At 42.9% G+C, this 23,043-nt stretch overlaps 1 protein-coding gene across 1 annotated transcript in view; it reads right to left on the minus strand.

Moving 5' to 3' along the window:
* Nucleotides 1–23,043, minus strand: part of sn (fascin domain-containing protein singed) — a 144,685-nt gene that overhangs the window by 85,433 nt on the left and 36,209 nt on the right. The window contains exons 3-5 of the mRNA XM_071588399.1: nucleotides 22,706–22,946; nucleotides 20,952–21,142; nucleotides 16,774–17,024 (exon numbers count right to left, since the gene is read on the minus strand). Coding sequence (XP_071444500.1) covers nucleotides 16,774–17,024; nucleotides 20,952–21,142; nucleotides 22,706–22,946 — 683 coding nt within the window. The remainder of the gene's footprint in view (nucleotides 1–16,773; nucleotides 17,025–20,951; nucleotides 21,143–22,705; nucleotides 22,947–23,043) is intronic.

The following is a 23,043-nucleotide window of genomic DNA, read 5'->3' on the forward strand; positions in this document are numbered from 1 at the left end:
CTTTTTATTTGAAAATAGTGCAGCCCTACCGTAACTTGTCGAGTCAGTGAAAATCAGTTTAATATTCATTTGTTTACCTAATCTGATGATTAAAAAATCTAAAAGGCGATGACCACACCTTTATGAAGACGAAAATGTAAAAATATTTGAAGGAGTCACATAATGAATTGAGTTCTATAAAATGAACTCCTTTATTTCTACCAGGCAAGTGTGGTTTCACTTACTCCACAAAGTTCACACTTAATCTCAAAGTCATGCGTCTGCACGAAACGAGACCACAGTGTGAGCTGAAATGAGAGACGAAGCAAATCAGTAAGATGATCTCCGAAGCGTAAGAGGATGTGTAAGAGGTTCAATTTTTTATAATTATGTTATGCCTGGAACGTGTACGTCCTTAGTCAATTTCAAAACTTATTATTAAACGGTTTTAACGGCAATTATTTCATGTTAAAATCTTACAGAAAAGAAAATACTCAAATAATAGGATCAGCCTTTTTCCACATGTGAAATAAATCATCTATCTAATCCAATTTCCATCGCACCCAGAGGAGTAAGAAGAAAAACTGAGTTCGTCACCAAGGATAATAAAGGGACAATACTCTGGTCCCAACTGAATAAAAGTTGATAGCGGGCAAGGTTTGCGAAATCAATTTTTGGAACTGAAGTACAAAATACAATGTATCTTTCCATCAATTTTTATTCGGCACTTCTAGTACCAAATAAAAATTGGTGGAAATATACGTTGGATCTCCACAGATTCAAGCGTCAAAACATCGAATATATCAATTTTTTGGAAAAGTTTCCTTTTAAAAACATTCTTTAGTTACTTTCTCACCAATTTCGATGACTTTAACGAAAATTTTCGCTTAATGAGCTGTATCAGGATATCTTATGGCACGTGAACTAATCTCAACACCTTCGGACTACCCAGTCGAAACATGGCTCCGCTTGATTTCTGCAAGAGGCTATCAAAATCTAAATATATCGAAATAAGAAATTTAAAAGAATTTTGGCTTTTCAATGTGCCATGGCTATCCTCCGAGAACGGTCATATCATACTTATCTACACGAGTATTATATGCATATGGGCATTACCAGATGGTGCTGTACAGACATAATTTACAGTGAAATGAATATTATCCTAAACACATGACGCAATGAATTTTTTTTATTTGAGATCGCCCATATTCATACCGATTTTCATGGGTTTATTGTAATTTTTTTCTTTTACGATGACTTCTTTTGAATCCAACGACCAAAACATTTGGCTCCGTCAAAATTTGTACACACATTAAACCACAAAATTTCCGCTCACAATCACATGCAGTAACATCACAACTCAAAAGGAATAGTATCGAAAAAATTCTTGCAATGTCATAAAAAAGCTAATGAGTTTATAACCTTATTTATAATGAGTTTTTAAGTTTATACTGCTTACTTAATGATTTATTCCCCATAGCAAGTTTTTTTCTGATTTACCAATGCTATTTAAAGTTTTCTTTCACCTTCCTGAAAATTTATGAAAACCACGGTAAGATACCTTCGGGAGATGCGATGAAAGATAATAAATAATACGTATCAAAACTACACGGGTATTGAAACAGAATAGGCTTTTAAAATAAGTTTACCTTAAAAATGTTAGATTGAAGAAAAATATATAATCCAAAACAGAGAAAATTTTTCATATCTAGGATGGATATCGTGCATCATAACAACAGAAAAGCCTTTGCAAAAAAAATTAGCGAATCACCGCATGAAGAGAAATGTTTGTGGACATTTATTTTTCAAGTGAAATAAACTTCATGAAATAATGTTCATAAAGGAAAATTATTTGAAATTACTTTCACCAAATTGGTTATGAAATTAAATATAGCTAAAAATTACATTTTAATCTGATTAATTGCAATATCTGTGATTATAGCCTGTGGTCAGCAGCTCTAAAATCTTCCCTAAATGATGGAATCGATGAAATGTTTGCATTTTATTCTATAGTTCGAAAACATATCATACAAAAAACAATTCCTAAGAAAATTAATATCTATCTATCATATTCTTTCATAACGCACACGCAGAAGGCGAATGAGAAACTGCGCAATACTTCAGTTGGCAGCAATGGTAAAAACGTGAGGGATTTGCGTGGAGAAAGTGAAAGTGGGAGGATGGAGAGAGAAAAGTGGAGAGAGAGAGAGAGACATATCCCAATGAAGCAAATGGAACGACATCAAAGAGAACGGTTAGACGGCGCATGGGGACGGATTAAGAGTGTCCCCTTCCTGCGAAAATTACAGTTGCGGCGAGAGTGGAAAAAGAGAGAGAGGGAGAGAAAAAGAGATGGGCAGAGGATGTTTTGCTTCTCCTATCTTGTGGCGGGAGGCAAGAATAAAGCTGGGAGCTAACGGGAAAGAGGCGAGTTGCCTGGGGGCGGGAGGGGGAGTGAGAGGAGAGTGACAAGAGAGAAGACGAGGGGGACTGCGAGCGAGGGGCGGCTGGGGAGCATGTGTATACGTATGCATGTACGTGTGGCGAAAGTGACAGGAGGGGGCCTGGAGCCTGGGGGGCGTCTTTTCGAGGAGGAAGCGGAGGAGAATGGGCTGGCGGGTCCGTGCAGGCGGCCCTGGCGGGGCAGGGGGCGGCGGTGGGAGCGATTGAAACGAATGGAGGCCCGCAATCGAAGGGGAATCGAGGCGGCGGAAATCCATCACGTCCGCACCGTCGTCATGCGCGCCCCTATTGTCCGATTGGCGGATGTTCGATGCGATGAAGACGGCGCCTTCCGCGGAGGCCCCAAGTGAATGTTCGCCAGTAATTTCTGCGAATTTTATTCCGGAACAAAAAAGGTACTCAAAGAGAGAGAGAGCGCACGGTGGATGCAATCCCTTCGTGTTTGGCGGTGTATTCGCGATCGAACTTTACGCGCAAAATTTCTCCTTCCCAACTACTGATTGAAGGAAAAATCGCATCGCTGAGTATCGCGGAGACGCATTTCACCCGATTCCCCCGTGTAAAATTCGTCAAACTTGCTGAATCTACTTTAAATACTAGTCACCGATACTTAAACATCCGCTCGTCTTAAAACGTTGTGGAACCCGTCTTGAAAGAGTTTGGACCATTTTAAGGAAACCCCAGAACCCGGTACAATAAAGCCATTCACTGTTATTAGGATAATCGGAACATGAAACATGCATTGGAGGGGGAACAAAATATTTGCGCCGACCCGATCGGTGTGTTTTCCGAATTGTTTTCGAGATGATTAACTACATAGATGCTTCTAATGATTATGCTAGGATGCAGTTTGTGGTGGGAGGAAGAAACTAAAGGAACTCTTTTTAGTATTTGCGTCGTGTGAGCTTTATATGGCCTTCCCCCATAGTATAGGAACCCATGTGTTCGAAATATACAACATATTTCTCCCCCCAGCGTGCACCAATTTCATGAGTGAAATTTTAGAACTTGTGCGGAGGAATAGTACCTAAAATCTAATTCATTTAAGTCAGTGCTTCGAATCTCATGTCACATTCATTAAGTGAACCACAGAGGTGTATACGGTAAGACGCACGAGAAAGAGAGCTTACTTGGAGTGGGTCAAATGTTGCGGCGCATATAGAGTTAAGCCTTGGATATAAGCCACAATGGGTCAAGTTCAGCTCTTTTGGTGGCCCGAATTACTGATCCCTTATCAAAATATTACGGATTACGGAAAAACCTTATCAAAATATTACGGATTGATAATTTACCATAAATAACAATAAGAGCCGGTTGAAATCTGTAATAATACAAAGAAAAAATTTAATTGCAAATAATTCAATTCAATTTTCCACGAAATCATCATACTACAGTTCAAAAATTGTTTTCCTCCTGGTTATTCCCTCATAAAACAATTCATCTACTTATTAATATTAATGATAAAGTAAGTAAAAGGAGGAAATAAACTGACTAGGTGTTCAAAAATATCAAGGAAAAGCTGAAGCCTAAATGTATAAAATTTTATATTTTCGATTTAATTTTTAAAAATTCGTTCGCACTCACACTTTCCCCATTACATTCCAAAAAGGAACAATTTACCACAAGAGAAAAATCATCACCTCCAATTTTTTTAAATAGCCAAAATTTTTTTTCCCTGTCTTCCTATCTAACAGGGCAACATCAACGAAGAGATATAACACACGCAACCAATCTCATGTTTGGAGGCAAAGATGACTACTTGGTTATCTTTCCTTCAAGTTTTATCCTTAATTCAAAAAATATTTCCAGCCTGCTAAAAAAATAAACTTACATATAAGAAAAATTACTTCAGATATTTCACGGGGCGTTGTAAGAATATCACATCATCCGTGGAAAAAATAGTTAATTAAGATGGCCTAATCAGTAAAAATGCGCGACTCCTCGTGCAAGACCTTCGAGGTTGGCACCCATGAAAAAAATAGACCGGAGTGGTGGCGTGCGGCACGCAACCTCCCGGCCGCGAACATGTTGAAATTTTTGTTCCGCGAAATATTGCAGTTGGAGGGAAACGGGAGTGAGGGAAGGAGGGAGGGAAGGGGTGGTGGGTCGTGAGAGGATGAGTTTGAGAGGAGGTTGGGTTTGTACGTGTGTGTGTGGGGGGTGCAAATGGTTGGAGGCGGGGTGTCGTCGACGAACGATACGTACTCTCCCGCCTGGGGCCACACCACGCGCGGCCCAGAACGCCTCGCCACCCACCACGCACCTCCCCCCCCCACACACACACTCCTCCCGCGCCTCCGCTTTTAATGAATTGCACCACAGATGCGCGTGCATCTTACGCGAGGGATCACCTGTCGCCGTTTCTTGAGGAAGGACGCTCCAATAACGCAAGGGGTTTGCTCCCTCAGAATAAAAATATTACCTCCAAATGTTGGAGATGGATCTTCTCGTTTCGCACGAAAATAACTTAATCGCCCGCGGAGAAGGTTGACATGTGCTGAAAAACACCACGGAAGAAATTCCAAAATCAAGTCGGCATTCCATTACACGAGCCATTTTAGTAGCAGAAGGTAAAAAACACGCTCCTACCTTCCTTAAAATATTGACTTCAGTTATATTTAAACCTGTGCCCTAATTTTATGGGAACTTTTAACAGAGAGGTGAAAAAACGACGTAAATTCTGTCCTTTGCGTCCTTTAATTTTCTCTTTAAAAGTTATTATGAAACACTTAACATAAGAAACTCAAGAACTGAACCAACAGTATAGTATAACCAACGGAAGCTAATTTAAATGTAAAAATTAATTAACTTAATACCATACCATGTTCATAGACAGTAATGAAAAATCTTTAATTCCAAATAAATATCCATACTTCCTAGGTGAGATTATACAAATAAAAATTCTGAGAAAATCCGGCGAAATATCAAAATAGTTCGACAAATATACGAAGTTAAACAATTACTCATCACAACATCTTTAGAACACTAAGGTAAATGTACCTGACAGTGCTGACCACATTTGCGCCATGAATAAATAATGGCACTTTTCTACTAATTGCTTTCTTTATTCATCTCGCGATATTTTCTCTTTCGACAATGATTCTCACGAAAATAGATTGATACTCATTCGTGCTTTAACATCATTCGATAATTAGAGGATTATTTTTGATTTATAGTTTTTAATAAACATTTCCTAATGATATACACCACGATTATGTTACCTACAGACATATTGCATAGCTGATTTACTTTTACACAAGTAAATTTTTATTTTCCGTGCATAAAAGTGATTCAAAACTGAGCTTAACAGCTATTTTTCGTCCACTTTTACTCGTATTTCATGATTTACCCATTCCTGGGAGCATTTGATAAAACTGGGTCACGAAGAATTATCTTTGGAAATGCAGGTTTTTACAAAAATCTGTATGCAAGAACACGATGGGGAATTTATTCTTTTACTTAGGAAACTGCAAATCAAGGGGAGGTGCTTTATGAACGCATTTCACGGCTGACACACAAAAACTCCCAATCCATAAGTTCCAATCCTCCTGTCTGCCACTGGAATAACGCAACATCAACCGTTCCCCTCAACCTTCAATGCTCTGGCTTGACGTTCGCCTCTCTGTAACTATTTCCCCCGAGGGAAATCTCCCGCCAATACCCCAGAGGAACCCAGCCCCGTCGCGCAGTCAACCCCACGCCGAGATACAAAGGTTAAAGTACACATCTGCAAGCTCATCTCCCTCCCCCTCGCCACGAGAAGGGATGCCGTCGAAAGGAAGGAAATGCGTGCACGCGTTACGAAGATAGTGCTCATGATCCTCCAGACTAAAGCTGGGGAACATTTATTTCCTTTTCATTCGACGGATTCGTTCTAATCGTCGTGAAGAACGAAGGATAAGAAATCCTTCTATCGCATGGCACACTCTTTGGATGAAAAGGCATTAGGCTTGGAGTGAGGAAGAGGATGCTAGGGAAGACATGGAGGAATTATCAACAAAGAAACCCGTGCTTCATAAAATAAAAAATGGTTGGGAAGATCGCGGACTTTCTGCAAGTGAAAATTATCCTTAAAGGTGAAGAAATGAAAGGAATGAAGCTTTAAATCAAGTTTCCAAACTCTCGATGGACGTCTTAAATACTGAAAAAGAAATCCCCGTGCGTGAATCAGCGGATACTGCCGAATTAAACGAAAATAATGATGCGCCTATCTCTTTGACATTCTTGTGTCTCATAGAGTGAGTGTTTCTTTCTGTTCTAATCTGTTTCTTCGACTGGAAAATTACGCAGACATCCGCACATTATATCAGCCAGAAAAACGAGATCTTGCTCTGTCACAGCCTAACGTTAAGTTCCTTCCAGCCAATCATTATCTTTATATGCTCCAGGGTGGTGAACATTTACGGTTTAATTCTAGCAGGCATTAGTTAAATGAAGAACACAATGTGTTTTTCCATTGTCCCTAATAGTGGAATAAGAACAGTGGGAAAATACATTTTGTTCTTCATTTAACGAACATGAACTTCCACAAAGTTGAGCCAGAAACCATCGAATACTAGCATGCATTATTTGCGAGTATTATTTGCGTGCATACGGCTGTCAAAATAACTCATAACCACAATTGTAGTTCACATTTTCCGCACGAAAAATCTAACGGGATTTTCATTAAATGGAAAATGTCATTTTTTTAGATGACAGTCAACTTTTTTTTTCTTTTCGTGTTATGCTGAGTAATACTCTCCCTCTCTTCTTGGCGTATCAGGAATGAAGCGCGTTTCATAAGCGTTTTAAGCTTAATTAAGTCCAATCAATATACTCGTATCTCACAAAATGCCCGTTTAACGACCCCAGAGACTGGGCATTCGCGGAGGATACACGAAGAAATGCTAGAAATTCTCGTGGCAAGGATCTTGACCTAAGGCGAGAGGCAACTTTCGCGGTCTCCCGCACGATCTTTTATGGAGACTGGCGACGTCACACAGACCAGCCGTACGGTTCCGGTGGCGCTCCAAGTGCGGACATCGGTTCCAATGGTAGTCAACGGAAGACATCCCTCCCTCGAGATGAAGGCAAAGTGAGTGGGAGAAGGAGTTTGACAGATATGAAGTTAAATATATTCCAGGGAGGAATAAATGTACTTTCACAATTACGTACGCATTATTTACGAAAAAATTACCCCTAACTGCCTCATCGGCGCTCGCCCCAGCTATCAAGAGATCGCAGGCGTCATAGAACTCTCGTACACCACCAAATGAGAATAGGCGGTATATTATTTTGGACAACTATCTTGGCCTGTTTCCATGAGCGGACAAAACACTGAAATGCACCATTAAGTAGTCTAAGTGTTAAAATTACGTGGGCGACGGTTTGAGTGAGGATTCCATGGTAATTTCTTCGAGGACAGGCGATACTTCAAATGAGGAAATACTAGAGTGTATTCGCCGGTATAATATAATTTCGCTTACAATCGATGCCACCTCAAGCCCGCTGCAAATTAAATCTTGTCTACTCGAAGGAAACCATCGCGGCGGAACGATCAGCACGGCCCGCGCACTTATTAGACGTCGTGCCCCCTCCGGTGAACACCGCACGAGGAGGAACCGCATGGACTAGTGCCGATAAGAGCGTAATTATCGTTCAATAATCCCCATTGCACCCAGAGCGATGCATAGCAGGCACTCGGGCCGAGAAAAGAACATAAAAAACTCCAAGAGCGGTTTCCCACATCCTCACACTTCCCTGCTATTCCCATCGACGGCAAATTAATACGAATGACAGATGTAAACAAGCAAGCGAGAGAAGTGTGAGGCGGGTCTTGTTGGTTTGTTTTTGCGGCGAGCGACGGGTGCCCGCGGGCGGGAAGAGGGCGCTAAGGAGAGCCCAAGACCGCAGTCTCTGCCTTCCATAAGTGCGGCTCGTCTTCCGGAGGCGTCCGCCAAGCGGCCCGCGATAGGGGAGGGCGTGCCCTGGAGGAAGGAAGGGGAGGGTGGGTGGGTGAGGAGCGCTTCCAGGGAGAGGATGTTTGGGGAGTGTGGGACACGGGATCCCGAGGGGAATGGAGGCGCAGAGGAACGCATCAGTCTGCCATCGGAGAGAGAGACGAGGCACGACGGGAAGTGGTGAAGGGAGCCAGGGGGTTGTGAAGGGCGGAGGAGCGGACGAAGGGCTCGTGTTCCATGCTGCAGGAGACAACGCATCGAATTACTCGGTCACTCTGTCGAAACCCTTCTCCCAAGGATTTAAAAAGATCCAAAACTCGGCGTCAAATTCTAACCGAAGAAACTGCTTAACACTAAGATCACAATAAAAAAATGAATTCAGTAGACCATTCAGATTAATTGCGGACAAACATTTCTCCGCGAGATATTTCCACTCATTATCTTATATCTAAAGAACTTTCCCAACAAGGCTTCTCAGAAACACCTTAGTTGACCGCAGGTCATCACACTTTGGCAGATGAGGCTTAGTAAATTCGAAAAACCATTAATGTCAACTATGTATTTATCTTTCGAGGAGAAAAGGAATGCTAAAATCCTGTTTTGGAATTTCTTTCCAAAACAGGTAGGGCAACGATGTTCGTAACTGAAAAACAACGGTAACCATGAGATCTCCATCTTTGGTATATCCAATCAGTAAAAAGATATAATGCTTAATGATGCATGATGAAAGCCGATGTTATTATTTCCCGCATTCTGATTGAAATAGAAGATAGATCAGCACTGTGCAATTTTCCCCTGCAATTTCTTTTCATATTTTTTCTTTTAATCCACTAAGCCGGAGGCAATTGGGTATTTTTACTCGAAAAAGAATTCTGAAAAGTTTCTTTTCACTACAGTGAATACAAGGCGGAAATTCTTTTGAAGGCAGGCGGTGGCAGGAATAAACGACATAAATACTGTATGCACCACGATTCCTTGTTCCCCATCTAAAAACTCGATGCTGGGGATGCAGGAGTGATAATGCTGGAAGAATGGCGGTGGAGGGGCGTGGGGTGTTAAGGGGATGGGGATGGAAAGCCGTTTCATTCGCCCCCCGGGGGCGGGTGGCGGAGACCGCGGCAGGCAAGGAAAGCGTGCGGATATGATGTGCAGATGGGAGGCGTGTGGGGTAGACGAGGAGGCCAGCCTGGTGAGTGGGGGAGGGGGTGGCCGGGGAGGTTTCGCACGCGTCTGCCGTCCCGCAAACAAACGCACCACGACCTCCCGGCGTCGCAGAGAGCGCGCGGGGGGAAAAGTAAGGCCAAAGGGTTTTCGAGGGAGAGGAGGAGGGCAGTCACGGCCCCCTGCCTGGAATGAGTCACTTGAAGCATAAAAATGGGGAGGGGTGCTGAGAAGGGGAGTGGGCGGCTGGCGGGGTGAAGCAATAAAGGAAGGAAATGGCTGAGAAGGGGAGGGGGAGGAAGGTTGCGAGGGGGAGGAGGGGGAGTAGAGAAGAGTAAGGTTGAGGGACGAAGAAGAATCGCGACGGAAGGGGTTTTGGGAGTACTGTGGGGGGGGGGGGATATGGGAAGTGAATGAGGTGGCGGGGTTGGGGCCGCGTGCGCGAAACTGCGGAATTGGAAGTGTGTAAGTGGAGGTGAGATCGGGGTCGAAGAGAAGGGGGGGTTGTGAGAGCTATGGGTTAAAAAAAGAAGGGAATGAGGGCCGGCGCGATGGAGTCGAGGGCGGCCTTCCGCCCGTTAACTATGCACGCTCGGACGTGCGTTCAACCCACCGCCGTGGCCGACCCTTCCCTTCCCTAAAACCTTCCTAAACCCCCCCCCCCGCTCGATTCCTCATAAGGCCACCATCCCCCACGTGACCCCACATGAGACTTTTCATTAAGGAGAGTGTCGTGGGAGGGAGAAAATGCGTAACCAGGGTCTCGCATTTCCCCCTCCAAAGGTGGTAACGCTCCGTGCGCCGATAATGGTCCGATTGCTCGGCGAACAGTCGGGGAAGGTGTCCCGTCCTCGCGATATTTTCAACCCGGGAGGGCAATTGCTAAGGATAGCAAACGTAGCAGCTCATCTTTGCCGTCATTAGCGTACCAATAGAAGTGGGCTTCCCGCAAAGCACATGTTTATAGGATTTGTGTTAAACGCCTGTAATAAAATTACTGTGCAATTTCACCTTATTTCTCCCAATGGTTTTCTCGAAATTTTGTCTTTAAAAAGTTCAAATATAGGAGTGGTTGACCATAAATTCTCAGAATCATTGAGAAAATAAACTTCAACATAAATTTAATAAAGGTTTTTAGAAATATTCACTGAAGTGATGAAATAATTAAAAAGAGAATTACGTGTGTACGGTTCATTCATGATGAGATTAATTTGCACAAGTAGAGTTACGAGTATATGACTGGCCGAAAATATTCAACGAGGCTCATTTGGTGTTGCACAACGCTTTTATTTCGCGTACCAAACGTTAGTACCATGCATTGGTAATGGATTGGCAAACTATGTCATCACTGTAATCATATGCCCTCAAGCAACACTTCGCACCATGGGCTTCCTGATATCACGCCGCTAATGGTACATTTGCTCATTTCCTTACTCCGCACTTATCGTCGCAGACAATTCGCAGTGCTTCCTCGTCACTCGCCGCTTTTCCCGATAGAAAAGAAAATCAATAAACTTTTAACTCTACAAAAACCTTCGATTTACAAACATTTGAAGGTGTATCATCGCCCGAAAATGTGAGTTTCCGGGAAAAAAATTTCGCTTCGCTCGCGGAAAGAAATTTCTTATATCAGTACGGTTTTTATGTAGCCAATTCAAATTGCGAAAATGCTTCTCTTGAATAACTGAGGAGACGTAGAATTAGGCCCCAAGGTGAATTGAGTGCTTGCCGCTGAGAAAAAAATTAAAACGCGCCAAGGCACACTCTTATGTGATTACCACGACAATAAAAAGCGGAGTTGGTCATAAGAAAAAAGCGTGCTCACAATCCGCGAACTCACAAGTTTCCGCAAAAAGGTATTAACGACAGGGAATGGCTTTATAACGCCGGGTGGATGGAGGCACGGGGATCGGGTCGACGATTCGCGAAGCAGTCAGCGGTCTGCTAGAAGTTTTAAGACGAATGAAAGTTCGATGGCCAAGGGGCAGCCGCATGGAAGAGGGACCAAAGTAACGAGCGAATCCTTTCCATTTTAATTAAAGCGTCTGAACGATGAATGGAAGGATGTGTGGTGGGAGGGGACCCGGAGGAGACAGGAGGATGAGGGATGAAGGGGTGAGAGGCCGCTTGAAGCAGCGGAGGTGGGAGGTGGCGTGGACACACAAAGAATATGTGAGGGACACCTCCCACCTCCTCATCCCCTCCCGCCTCTCTTGGCCCCCTACTCCAAATCACGATCCCCTACTCCGCATCGAAAAATATTGTTAGAGAGCGGGGAGATCTTTCTACAGGGAGCCATATTCAGCCCCTCCGAAGAGGGGCTAAACGCTCTTGAGAGTCGGTAGATGTTCCTGCGTATCGGAAGCCGGAACAACGCCATTATATTTCCTTGCTAGTCCCAAATTCATCGTGGGAACCATGCAGATCGTGGCAATCCATGAAACAGCTCAATGCATATCTTCCACGCATTCAAAAAAGAAGCACATTACATAATCAACTGAATATATTATGTCTTGGCGAAAAAAATAAGATATTTCATGTTATTCGCCGCACTAAAAGTTGATATGGCCGTAAATGTAAATTCTAGTACAAAAAAAGCATCGGTGGAAAACCGGAGAGTCAACACAGATAACATTTGCTGTCACCACACGTAATATGCCCAAATCAGTCATTCACTATGATCCTTGAAATCGCAATTGGTAATCTGAAACAAATACATAATTTTGCATGCATTTTCGGGTAAATGTCGGAGAAATTCCCCTTTCGCTGCGTATTTATCGTAGCAATCCAATGCCATTGGTAAGAACAAACTTTAAAGAGGTTAAATTTCTATTAACAAGGCATCGTTTATCAAATTCAATTACCTCTCAAGTCAGTTTACTCTTCTAAAATATTCTTAAGTATGCCCTTAAATATGTCCAATATCAATAAATGCACACCTGGCTTAAGAATCCAATTGGAAAGGTATTAGTCCGTGTCACGCATAAGGCATCTCTTTTCGTACGACAGAAGGAAGGGTAAATCCTAAAGAGCTTGTTTTACTCAATCTCCTCGTTTCTTTTGCAATACCCATCTCATTCCCCCGGGTGTTTCTCGACACAGAAAATGGCAGGTGTGCAGCGGAACTGCCCAGGAATGACATCGAGGAGAGATATGTACTAACATGAAAATGCACTCGAATTTCACGCTCGAGTGCATTTTCATGTTCCGCTCCGTAAAAATGAATTAACGCCAATTCATCGAACCCATTTGAAATTAGCAACTCTTTCAGCTCAACTGCGGTTTCCTATGCCCTGTGGTGGATGAGCTCCATGGACCGGCGAAATCCACGTGGAAACTTAACAACGTGAAGACGTAAATTACGACTCATTTTTATTGCAGGTTTAATTAAAAGCGCGATTACATGACCCCGCTGCAGAGTTGGCGAAACGCCGACGCCGGCACACCCGGACTCAAAAAATGCAATCGCACGCACGAGCAGACAATGATGCACTTTCTACGCATCCCTCAGCGGCGTCGGTTTTCTCATGCGCCCCTTCGAGTCACGCAAGCGGATTCACGGTCGGCCGACCTCCGTGGATTCAGGAGCGATTTCTCAGGCGGGAAACATTCAGCCGGCACCTTGACCTCACCGTGTTACGTGAGAAACGAAACGAAAGAGGGCGCGATATTCCGACATTGGTACCTCGATATTGCCGAGTCGAGTTCGATCTCGCCACGAAGTGGTAACAGAAAAATTAAGCTTCAATGCATAAATGCTTTTCGAGATTAGTTTTAACTCCGATAAGTCCCTGAACAAGGATGAACCACAGCACTGCGAACTTAAAATGTCATAACAACTGTTTGGTCAAAATTCTGACTAAAACCGTCCGAGGCTAAACTACGTGATTTATGAAAGCATTACCTGAATAATGGACACGTAAAATAATTTCAGGGATAAGTCCTTCGGAAAAAAAAACAATTTTAAAATGGTGAAACGATGGGAAAGAGTCAGCACCTTAAGTCAAGTTATATCATACATCTATTTTTCCACACTTCTACGCGACCAAACTTATAATTTCTCCCTCTAACGTAAGCGTCAAAGATTTCGTTCTTGATCCAAAGAAAGGTGAATTATATAATTCGCCATGATTCATTAATTTATTTATGGACTGAAAGCATAAATTCTGTACACGCGGCATACACATTCGCTTTTGCTACCGCTTCAGAAACCACGGTCTAAATATAACACTGACGTAATGCCATAAAAGTTAATTAAGTATGCCAAAATCCAGGCGCAAGTCAATACACAAAATATAAGGATTCGTAGCCACGAAGGTCATGACTTACCTTGACGGAGGTTTAAACTTACTTCCTTGGATACGGATTCGGGAACCAGGCTCAGTTCAGCGAAATGATTATTCCGCAGTTCCCTCAACCTGTTTTTGTCAACATGAGAACCAACCTTGGCCACGTTAAACTTTCTACGCATCAACATCGGACCACGCACTTCTTCAATATTTTAAAGCTAAAAGTGTAGTAAAGTATCTACCTATTTGCATCATCAAAAATAATTCAAACTATAATTACGCATTTGGACATGCGGCAGACAGGTTGAGGACGATTATATTAGCATATTTAACCTGCGCCGAAAAATCTCAACACCGGAAAAACCCTTCACAAAGCATGGCAGAAACAACTTCGCTACCTCCGCCACGCAGGATGGGTGGTTCTGATGGTAGCCGCCACCCCTGTCCCCCATACCGCTCGTATCACACGACTCAAGCGTCATTTTACTCCACGGAAAGCCGTTCTCGAACGAGAGCAGCGGAAAGGTCTCTCGACACGAAAAAACCTACCTGAGTCCGCCACGTCTTTAAACAGACCAATTATTTAGGCGCTGCCAAAGAGATTATTTTTTCCGGATAGACCCTATCAAATCCACCCTTGGTTTACAGCACTTCATGTAACTGACAGCTTATCAGTTTAAATTATAACCGCATAGTTACAACCTGGCATTGAGCTAACGATTATGTACATATATATCTTTAAGTTTCTTGTATGCGCACCTTCCATTTACGGTACTAGTTTAAGCAATAAGAATTCACAAGTGGAAGTGTTTATGTAGGTATGTACTGTAATTTCTTTATTCATAATTTTATACCTAATTATTAGGGGAATTTTTAATATTATAATGAAATATTAATTAGTCACTACTATTGCTAAGTCAATCGTTGAATCGCTACCTTGTTTCAGGGAAGGTTAATCGCCGCAAAATTCTGCGGGCGATAATTATTTACATAACTGTTAATGGCATTAAATTTGCAAATTCCCTTGCCTAAATAAATTTAAAATGAGGTGAAAAGCTTAAGTATATGGGAAGAACAACCAGGATGACATCAATGTTTAATATTTTATCGTATTAACGTAATTTTAAAATATTCAATTGCACGAGATTTTTAAACAGTGGGCTTTAATCGATATTTTGAAATATCTTCTTTTTTGACTGAGGGTTGACATAAATTACACAAAATATGCGAAATTAATCCAATGAGTTTTCATTCGGGTTTTCTTTCTAGTGTTCATTGCAATCAACGCATTCTGATTGTTGGGAATCCTTTGCACTGCTAGAGTATCAAGGTGCCAGCCACCTGGAACACACACAGCCTCTCAAGACTGCGATGCTTGCCGACGAGATTAAACAATGCGAGGGGAGGAACCCAGAATTTTTCAACTCTGCGCGAGCGAGCAAGCAACCCGACGGTTGCCCCGGGGGAGGGATCGGCGAGCGACGTCGCGAATGCGCGGGAGGTTGGCGAGGGAGGAGGAAGAAAGGGAGGGAGGCCGATTGAACGGAGAATGGAAGAGACGAGGGAAAAAATATAAAGGTCGCTTTAGAGGCGGCACCACTCTTCTCCCGCCGGGCCTTCCTCCTCGCACACGGCGGCGGCGCGGTAAAAGCAATCAGCCCCGAGACACAAAACGCCATCGGAATCCGAGCGGAAGGAGCGAGAGAGGGTGAGGCCGCGGGGAGAGGGGATGGAGGCCAAGAGTGGTGGTCGTCGCCTTTTCCCACCGCGCCCGCTCCTCCACGTGGAGACGACGCCGCCCTCCCCCTCGGCCCACCTCGCCCTCCGACCTCCCGCCACGCCCCTCCTCAACGACGACGGCGAAAACGAAAAAAAAATACGAAGCATCACACGCCCTCGTGACTGCGTCTTTTTTTCCCTCGCTTTGCGGCACGCGGACGGAAGTATTAACCCGTCTGCACCACTTTAGGAGTCCACGAAAAAAACTGAAGCTTAGTTTCTTTGGGGAGTCAAAGGTTTCGGTTTGTTTTCCCGGTCACCACTCCGCACTCGACTGGTTTGAAAACAAGAAGCTAAACAAAGTGCAGACGGCACGGTGTTTACGTCAAATTCAAGCTAAAACACTCTTCCCGCCGCTGCACGTTAAAGTGAATCCGGGAATAATTAGCCAATTTTGATTTTGAACGAGTACATATGATTATCGATAACCCTTCGGATGACATCAGCAAGACTAAGTTCATGACGAATGTGTTTACGTCACCCCAAGATATAAACTCAATTATCAGACGGACAGAGTCATCAGTTGGACCTGCGTTATCATTCCCCGCAGTTATTCTCATTTGCGTTTCGGAGGAATGTAAACAATGCATACACGTATTCAGCGGTGGGCGGGAGTGATTCATTTCAAATAGCTGGCTGGTATTTGTCAGCATTTAGGTGCTCCACGTCTCATTGGACGAAATTCCTAAGCAAACTTCCGCTGACAGTATAACGAGATTATGCATTTCAGTATTTCTGCAGAAACCGAAATAATTGTCCAATATTCATCACTCCGACAAAGTAATCCAACAGAAGAGTAATGCTAATGAGATGTTTCTTTGTGGAAACGTTTCTCTTGAGGTGCGAAAAGGATAAATAATGCCGATCAAAACTGAAATACTTATTGCCGCTGAAATCGTTTCAGATACAATGGTGACATCATTGCGAGAAAATGTCATCCTAAGATGCCATCCTATGATCAAAAAGAATGAAGATTTGAGGATACATTTTAAAACATATGAAACACGCCATTCGAGCGATTTCCAAGAGTAGAACTGAATGCCATCACATCTAAACATTTCTCTTGTAACTCTGTGGTTGTATGTCGATTTTCGCAGAGCAATGAGTAAGTTTCTCGCTCCATGTTCTACTGCCCTTCCTGAGGATAAATTAGAGTGACTCACCTTGTTTGACGGAGACGTATCTGGAGTTGAGGGCGGCCACAAAGCTGGCTTGAGGTAAGGAGTCTTCGAGGGAGAAGAGCTCGTCCTTGGTCACCGACTGGGAGCGTGTCTTGAGCACCGCCTTGGAGCCGATGGGCGAAAGGTAATACCCGGCGCGGTCGCGGAGAGCGAGGAAGCCCCCGTGGTACTCGGCGGAGAAGAGGCACTCCTTGGAGAAGGAGTCATAAAGCTTGCCTTCGCGGTGAAGATACCTGCGCGTGCGAAGACGGAAATCGATTTATGTTTCACAAAACCAAAAAACAGTGTTTCAGTGTGGCCACGCATTATATAAACAAAATATTTCACTTCGATTTTTTGTTTATAATACCCATTTTGTTCACAGAATATTATAAATAACAAAGCCAACTAGAAACGCCCAAGCCTTAAATGGAGAAAAATTAACCCTGGCGGAATCGAACCCGTGACCTTTGGGTCAGCAGGCAAGGGTATAAATCCGCCGCCAACGAGGCCGACGAAAACTGAAACAAATCTCGACATAAATTATTTAACTTTTGCTCTACCACACCCATTTACGGGCAGAACTTTTTAAGAGTACACTGAGGAGGTGATACTTTTGAAAAGATCATTCGTCATGGCCAAATTGAAAAGGTAGCCAAATTTAATTTTTTAGAAGAAAATGCACTCACAAATAATGTGCGAATAAAATGCACACTGAATGCCTAAATAAAATTCATAGCTACAGGCCAGTCTGCTTGATTCGAGGGCAAACGGCAATCGAGTAGAATGACTACACGAAATAATTTTTCCTTACGCGGTAAAGGGTTCAAATTTTAAGGAAAAATTATTTCAATTAGTCATTCTTAAAACCTCAATTTATCCTTCCTGGCGATTCACTAGATTGAAAAAACTGAGTTGATGGTAGCCGCAATTTTTTTCTGGTTAGTAATTGTTGTCTCCTAGGCATTCTCTGGGAACCTTATTCATGATGAGAGGGAATAGATTAATTAATAGTTTTTTTGAATCGGGCTGCCTAAAAACTTGAACTTCACCAGAAGTTTATGTAGCCCATCGTACATAAAAAATTGTGCGTTTGTCGCCAGGTGGAGAGGTCGCTAAGCTTATGCCTTTGACGTGAAGGGCTTTCGGAGCTAATTGAGGGTAAAAAAATAACCACTGTTGCACGGCAGGTATTAAAAAAGAGCATTGTATTTCTCACGTCAAGGTGAAATTAAGAGGGACACGTAACTTCAGGACCGAAGGTACGAAACAGGGAAAACAAGTTGCTTATGTATGAAGAGACGCTCGAAAGAGGATGAATGTGCTATGATGAAATGCTATGAAGGAGGTTTTGAAGGAAGATGAGAAATGGCATGATGCTGCGAAGCGGGTCTCTCTAAATTATGTAAAAGAATTTTGGTGTCTACGTGGCTCTCAAATGGGTCCATGACCGATGGATAACTCATGGCTCATCCCCCTCTCATAATTTTAATTTCATATAAGCAAGCGAATACATCGGAAACCCTCCATTACATTTCGACATTACATGTATTATACGTAATGTATGTATTATCTCATCAAGATACATAACACTGAAAGTATATCCCAGTAAATCCGACGTTTCCTGAATTCACAAAGCAGAATAAGATAGGGAGGCGAATGTTAAAATTTCCATTCGAATCGTTCATAAATAAAAGATAATGACTTCAAACATTCGTTCATCCATACATTTCGATGTTTACATATTACTACCATACATTTTTGAGCAAATATTGATTAGCTTACAACCAATAAGCCGATAAAAAATTTAAACCGAGAAAGAATGATGGGTGGTATTAAACAGTCTTTAAAGTGAATCGGGGCCAACAATGTTTGTGGATATTTAAATAACCTTTCCCCTTTAAATAGTACAGTGGAGACCGCCAGACTGCGTCAGTTTAAAAAGTGAGTATCTGCCCCGCTTCAAATCACATATATTATTATTTTTCATCATTCAATTATTACTTATTAATCAGTAGGCAACAGAGTCATCCATTATCACTAAAGGTTGGTGTTCAGCGGGGATATTTTTGTGATCAGCTTGACAATTTGACCCCAGATTGGTGGTGAATTCCATTCGTGAAGTGTAAACAGTTATCGAATTAGGAAATAATCAGACGTACAGCATTGCTGTGGAGGAACAGCTTCTCCGAACAATGGCGTCAACTGCTTTAAGAGCCACAAGGAAGCAGGAGTCCAACCGATCGGTCACGCTCCTTCGCCTACGTAAAGAGAGAGCAGGCCACCGAGTATCCGTTCACGTACTTATGAGAGATTTTTACCAGTGAAATCACGCAGAACGCCGCAGCGTAGCCCTTAACAGTTGGATACGTACGTGACCGCAAAAATATATATTAGTTAAGCATTTACATGGTTACAAAAGAGATTTCTGTTTTTGTCACACGCCACAGTCCTGCGGTCCACGTGCGTGGCTGTGACAGGTCCCTTGTCTCTTCGAGGCGAGGCGGAAGAAGGGTGGGATGGATGGGAGGAGGGGGCGGAGGAGAAGAAGCTAGGGCGGGAGGGCGGGGGGATGTCGGGCGCGAGGGCAAGGGAAAGGGACGGGTGGATGGAGGAAGAGCCAGTTAGACCGGGCGTGGAGGAGATTAAGGAGAGCGTCACTAATGGGCATGCCAGAACGAGGGAATTACGATATCAGATCCGGAGGATAGAAAGGGGGGGGGTGTGCATGAGTGCTTTTCACCCTGTCCTCCCCTTCTCGTTTGGTAGTGCATACGTGTATGAGCTATTGCGGAATGCGTTCACCCCCCCCCCCCATCAAGATGGTTACATTAAACAGAAAACGGAAGTCCCTTGAGGATTATCTGGCAAGAATTCATAAATAAAAGCAAACACAACGAGAACGGTGACAGGGGGATAGCCAGAAAAATTGTTTCAGTTCCGTAGACAGAAAAAATTCACACTTGACATGCACCACGCCAGACAAACATAAATAATATCTTGAGGTAGGGTCGGTAGCCGACGATTAACATGACCCATGTGTACTTGGCTGGTAGATGGAATGTGAATTGATACGGAAAGAGAGAAAATGCTATCCATCGCATGTAGTGAGAACTTGTTAAAATCATAAGTTAGGTTTTCAATGGAAGGGAGAATTTCTCTTTTCTATTCAAAGGTTTAAAAATGCTTAATTTAAAAAAAACTGAGACATTTTGATTAATAACATATTGAAAAACATCACTTTGATAGGCATTATTGAAATAGAAAGAAAGACTCGTACTTTTCCACAGATTTTATTATACGGCACGACGCGTTTCACCGACTTGCTGCATCATCAGGTACAAATTTGCAAAACAGACAGAGCAAGCATATATGCCCTCAGGACAGAGTGGGGGCGGGGAGGGTTGGAAGGATTTGAGGGGGGTGGGGGCTCGCTCGCTTTGATAGGCGTTCAAAACAATGAACTATCATTAAAAACATGAGGGTACCAGACAACTATTTCAACCTGGAGAAAAAATACTACGAAAATATCTAGTTACATTTAAGTGCCATGATTTTCGTAGCGGCAGACGAAGACACACGATCGTTAGTAAGAAATTTAAGAAGATGAAAGCTTCAGGTATTTAATTGGAAGCAACGATAGAAAAGAATAGAAGTGTGGTTTCGCCTAGGAGTGATGAAGGACGTGGCAAATGGCCAATGAAGAGTTCTACGATGAGTTCAGGGAGAGAGAATTTTAGTTAAACGCTATTTATAAGAATGACGCACTTATTGGTCATATTCTACGGCATAACGGTCTCCTGGAGATAATAATGAAAAGATGAATGACGGTAGATGAAGGCCAAAAATGAAACACTTAAAAGAGGTAATAATAATAATAATTCAGTTTTATTCGGGTGAGATTGAGACCGTGGCAGTCCCTTCTTCCATCTAACTAATGAAACCCATAACCCATGAAAAGGTAAACGGAGATTAAGGAATGTAAGAAGTAAATAAAATATCGAGAAAGGAGAATGCTTTCTGCATAAAACTCTTCTTCGGAATGGTTCAATGAAGGTAACACACTCATCTCAAAGGAGAAAATTGAAGTCGATCACGCGAATGTCAGAGAATTTTGTTCCTCGACCGCACTCTCAAAACGGAACCGCTGGAATGAGACTTAGATAGGATGATGGACTTACTTGTTGTTGCAAGTGTGGATGGCGTATCCGGATCTGCCGGCTTCGTTGCCTCCAACGCCAGTGGCGGGATCCCTGAACTCAAGGGTGAAGAGAGTGTCCTCACCCCAGGGCACGTTGGCGTCCACGTGGATCTCGTCGAGGGCCTCGGAGAGGTGGGCGAAGCGCTTCCTGCCGATCGAGCGGATGTTCACCTTCAAAGAATCAAACGGGACGTTTCGCATTTTTAGAATGCAGCCAAAGGAATCACTCGAGCGCGGAATGGCGCAATCCGGACGGGACGGGAGATGTCAGCGGAAGATTGTGGAAATGAGCTAATGTTTCAGACCGTACAACGGTCTGTTCTTCATGCAGATTTCATGTGCCAATTCCATCATGTTAAAATTAGAACGTGCGGTGGCAGACTGATAAAAACAGCTCCGCCACTGATCAAGCGATACAAAAGGTTCCCAATAGCGCTAGTTGGTGGGATTCGATTGAAGTCACTATGAATAGTCGAGAAGAGCTCTCTCCAGTATGATTTCTACGCTAAATGCACTAGAATATAATGTAGTTCAGCCAAATGTCCAAATAAATTCGACTGAGCGAAACTTAGCCGCGAAAGTTGCATTATCCTGAAATAAGTTTAATAAATGGAAAAATCATTCACAGATATAAGCTAATTTCAAGTTTTACCACCATTCATTACGATAAAAAATTTGGGTAAGAATAACTGACGATCGAAAAGTCGACGATATTCTTCAAATTCAACGCCAAAAGATTACCTGATTTTTTTCTGATTCAGATTCCTCTATTTTACAACGGTGAATTTTTTTTCTGAGCAGCGCATCAACAATTTATGCAAGGAAGGAATCCCAAATAAAAATAATTTTCAAATTCCATAAAAAGGATAAATTTTAGTCCAAACGCAAGGGTAGGGTTGGAATATACAGAGTGATCGCTTCAAGCCTACCTATACTTTGTTCTTTCTCAGTAACATTGATAAAACATCATTTGTTTTAAGCAGAGAGCTTATTTCCAAGATCTCAATCGCAAGACATAGTAATTTGAAGGCCTTTATAATTATTTATGACCACTTACACGATTATTCACACCTGATTTTTGAACGGAATGACTTTCTGTGTGCACACATAAACATCTCGGCGATCATTGTTGACGGGATTACAATAAAAAAATTCCATTGCGTTTTTTCTAGATTTGAATTTCGGGAGTTAATGTTAAAATTTAATTTTGCCATTTTTCAGCATATTGAACTAAATCTTTATTTCGACTTTATCCTTGTTTGACTAGATTCATCATAGCTCATCCAAACGTCCAACTGCTGAAACCGACTATTTAATTAGGCAAAAGGTAATACTGTTCAGATCGACAGGGTTACATGAATTTCTGTGGGTATATATTTGAGTAATATGAATTATATAATTAATAACAGTGTTTCATGAAATGGCTTATGGCTTGGGAGAAAGATCCCATCAAATGAATTCTCTTCCAGTAACCTGAACGCTTTAACGTCAGCATCTCTCGAAATCTTCCTCACTTAAGTCCTATGCTTAAACGAAGAAACTTCACAGAACTCTTTTGACCAACGATAGAGATTTATTAACACGCATCGCGTGCCAACAAATAATAATTTCAAAATTTATAAATACCGAGTAGCGAAAAAGAATATTTTACTCGTCGTCTTATATTCGTGCGGCCTGGAGAGAGCAACCTTACGTTAATCACATGCAGCAAATCCCTCAGTCCGAGGCACTCACCTGAGGGCGGGCCGCTAGGTGCACGTGCCAAAGCTCGGCGGGAGAGGGCACGGCCCCCACCTTCCCGGCAGAGCAGGTCAGCTTGTCGGCGGATGCAGCGAGCAAGTAGCCGCGGGTGAGGGAGCGGAGCATCCACCGGCCGCTGCCGTCGCTCGCCACGGACACCTCGAAGCGCGCACCTGTCTCTCCGCGCTCCTCGCACTCGCAAGTGACATTCCCAAAAGCGTCGACCGCCAAATACCTATAGTTCGAAAGAAAGCAATGAAGTCACATTTAAATAATCGCATTACATGAATTTGATGATTTTAAAATGGACCTTTGCATAGTTTTGCACTGCG

The sequence above is a fragment of the Hetaerina americana genome, unplaced genomic scaffold, assembly GCF_022747635.1.
Source record: "Hetaerina americana unplaced genomic scaffold, ioHetAmer1.1.p SCAF_3, whole genome shotgun sequence".
Lineage (NCBI taxonomy): Eukaryota > Metazoa > Arthropoda > Insecta > Odonata > Calopterygidae > Hetaerina > Hetaerina americana.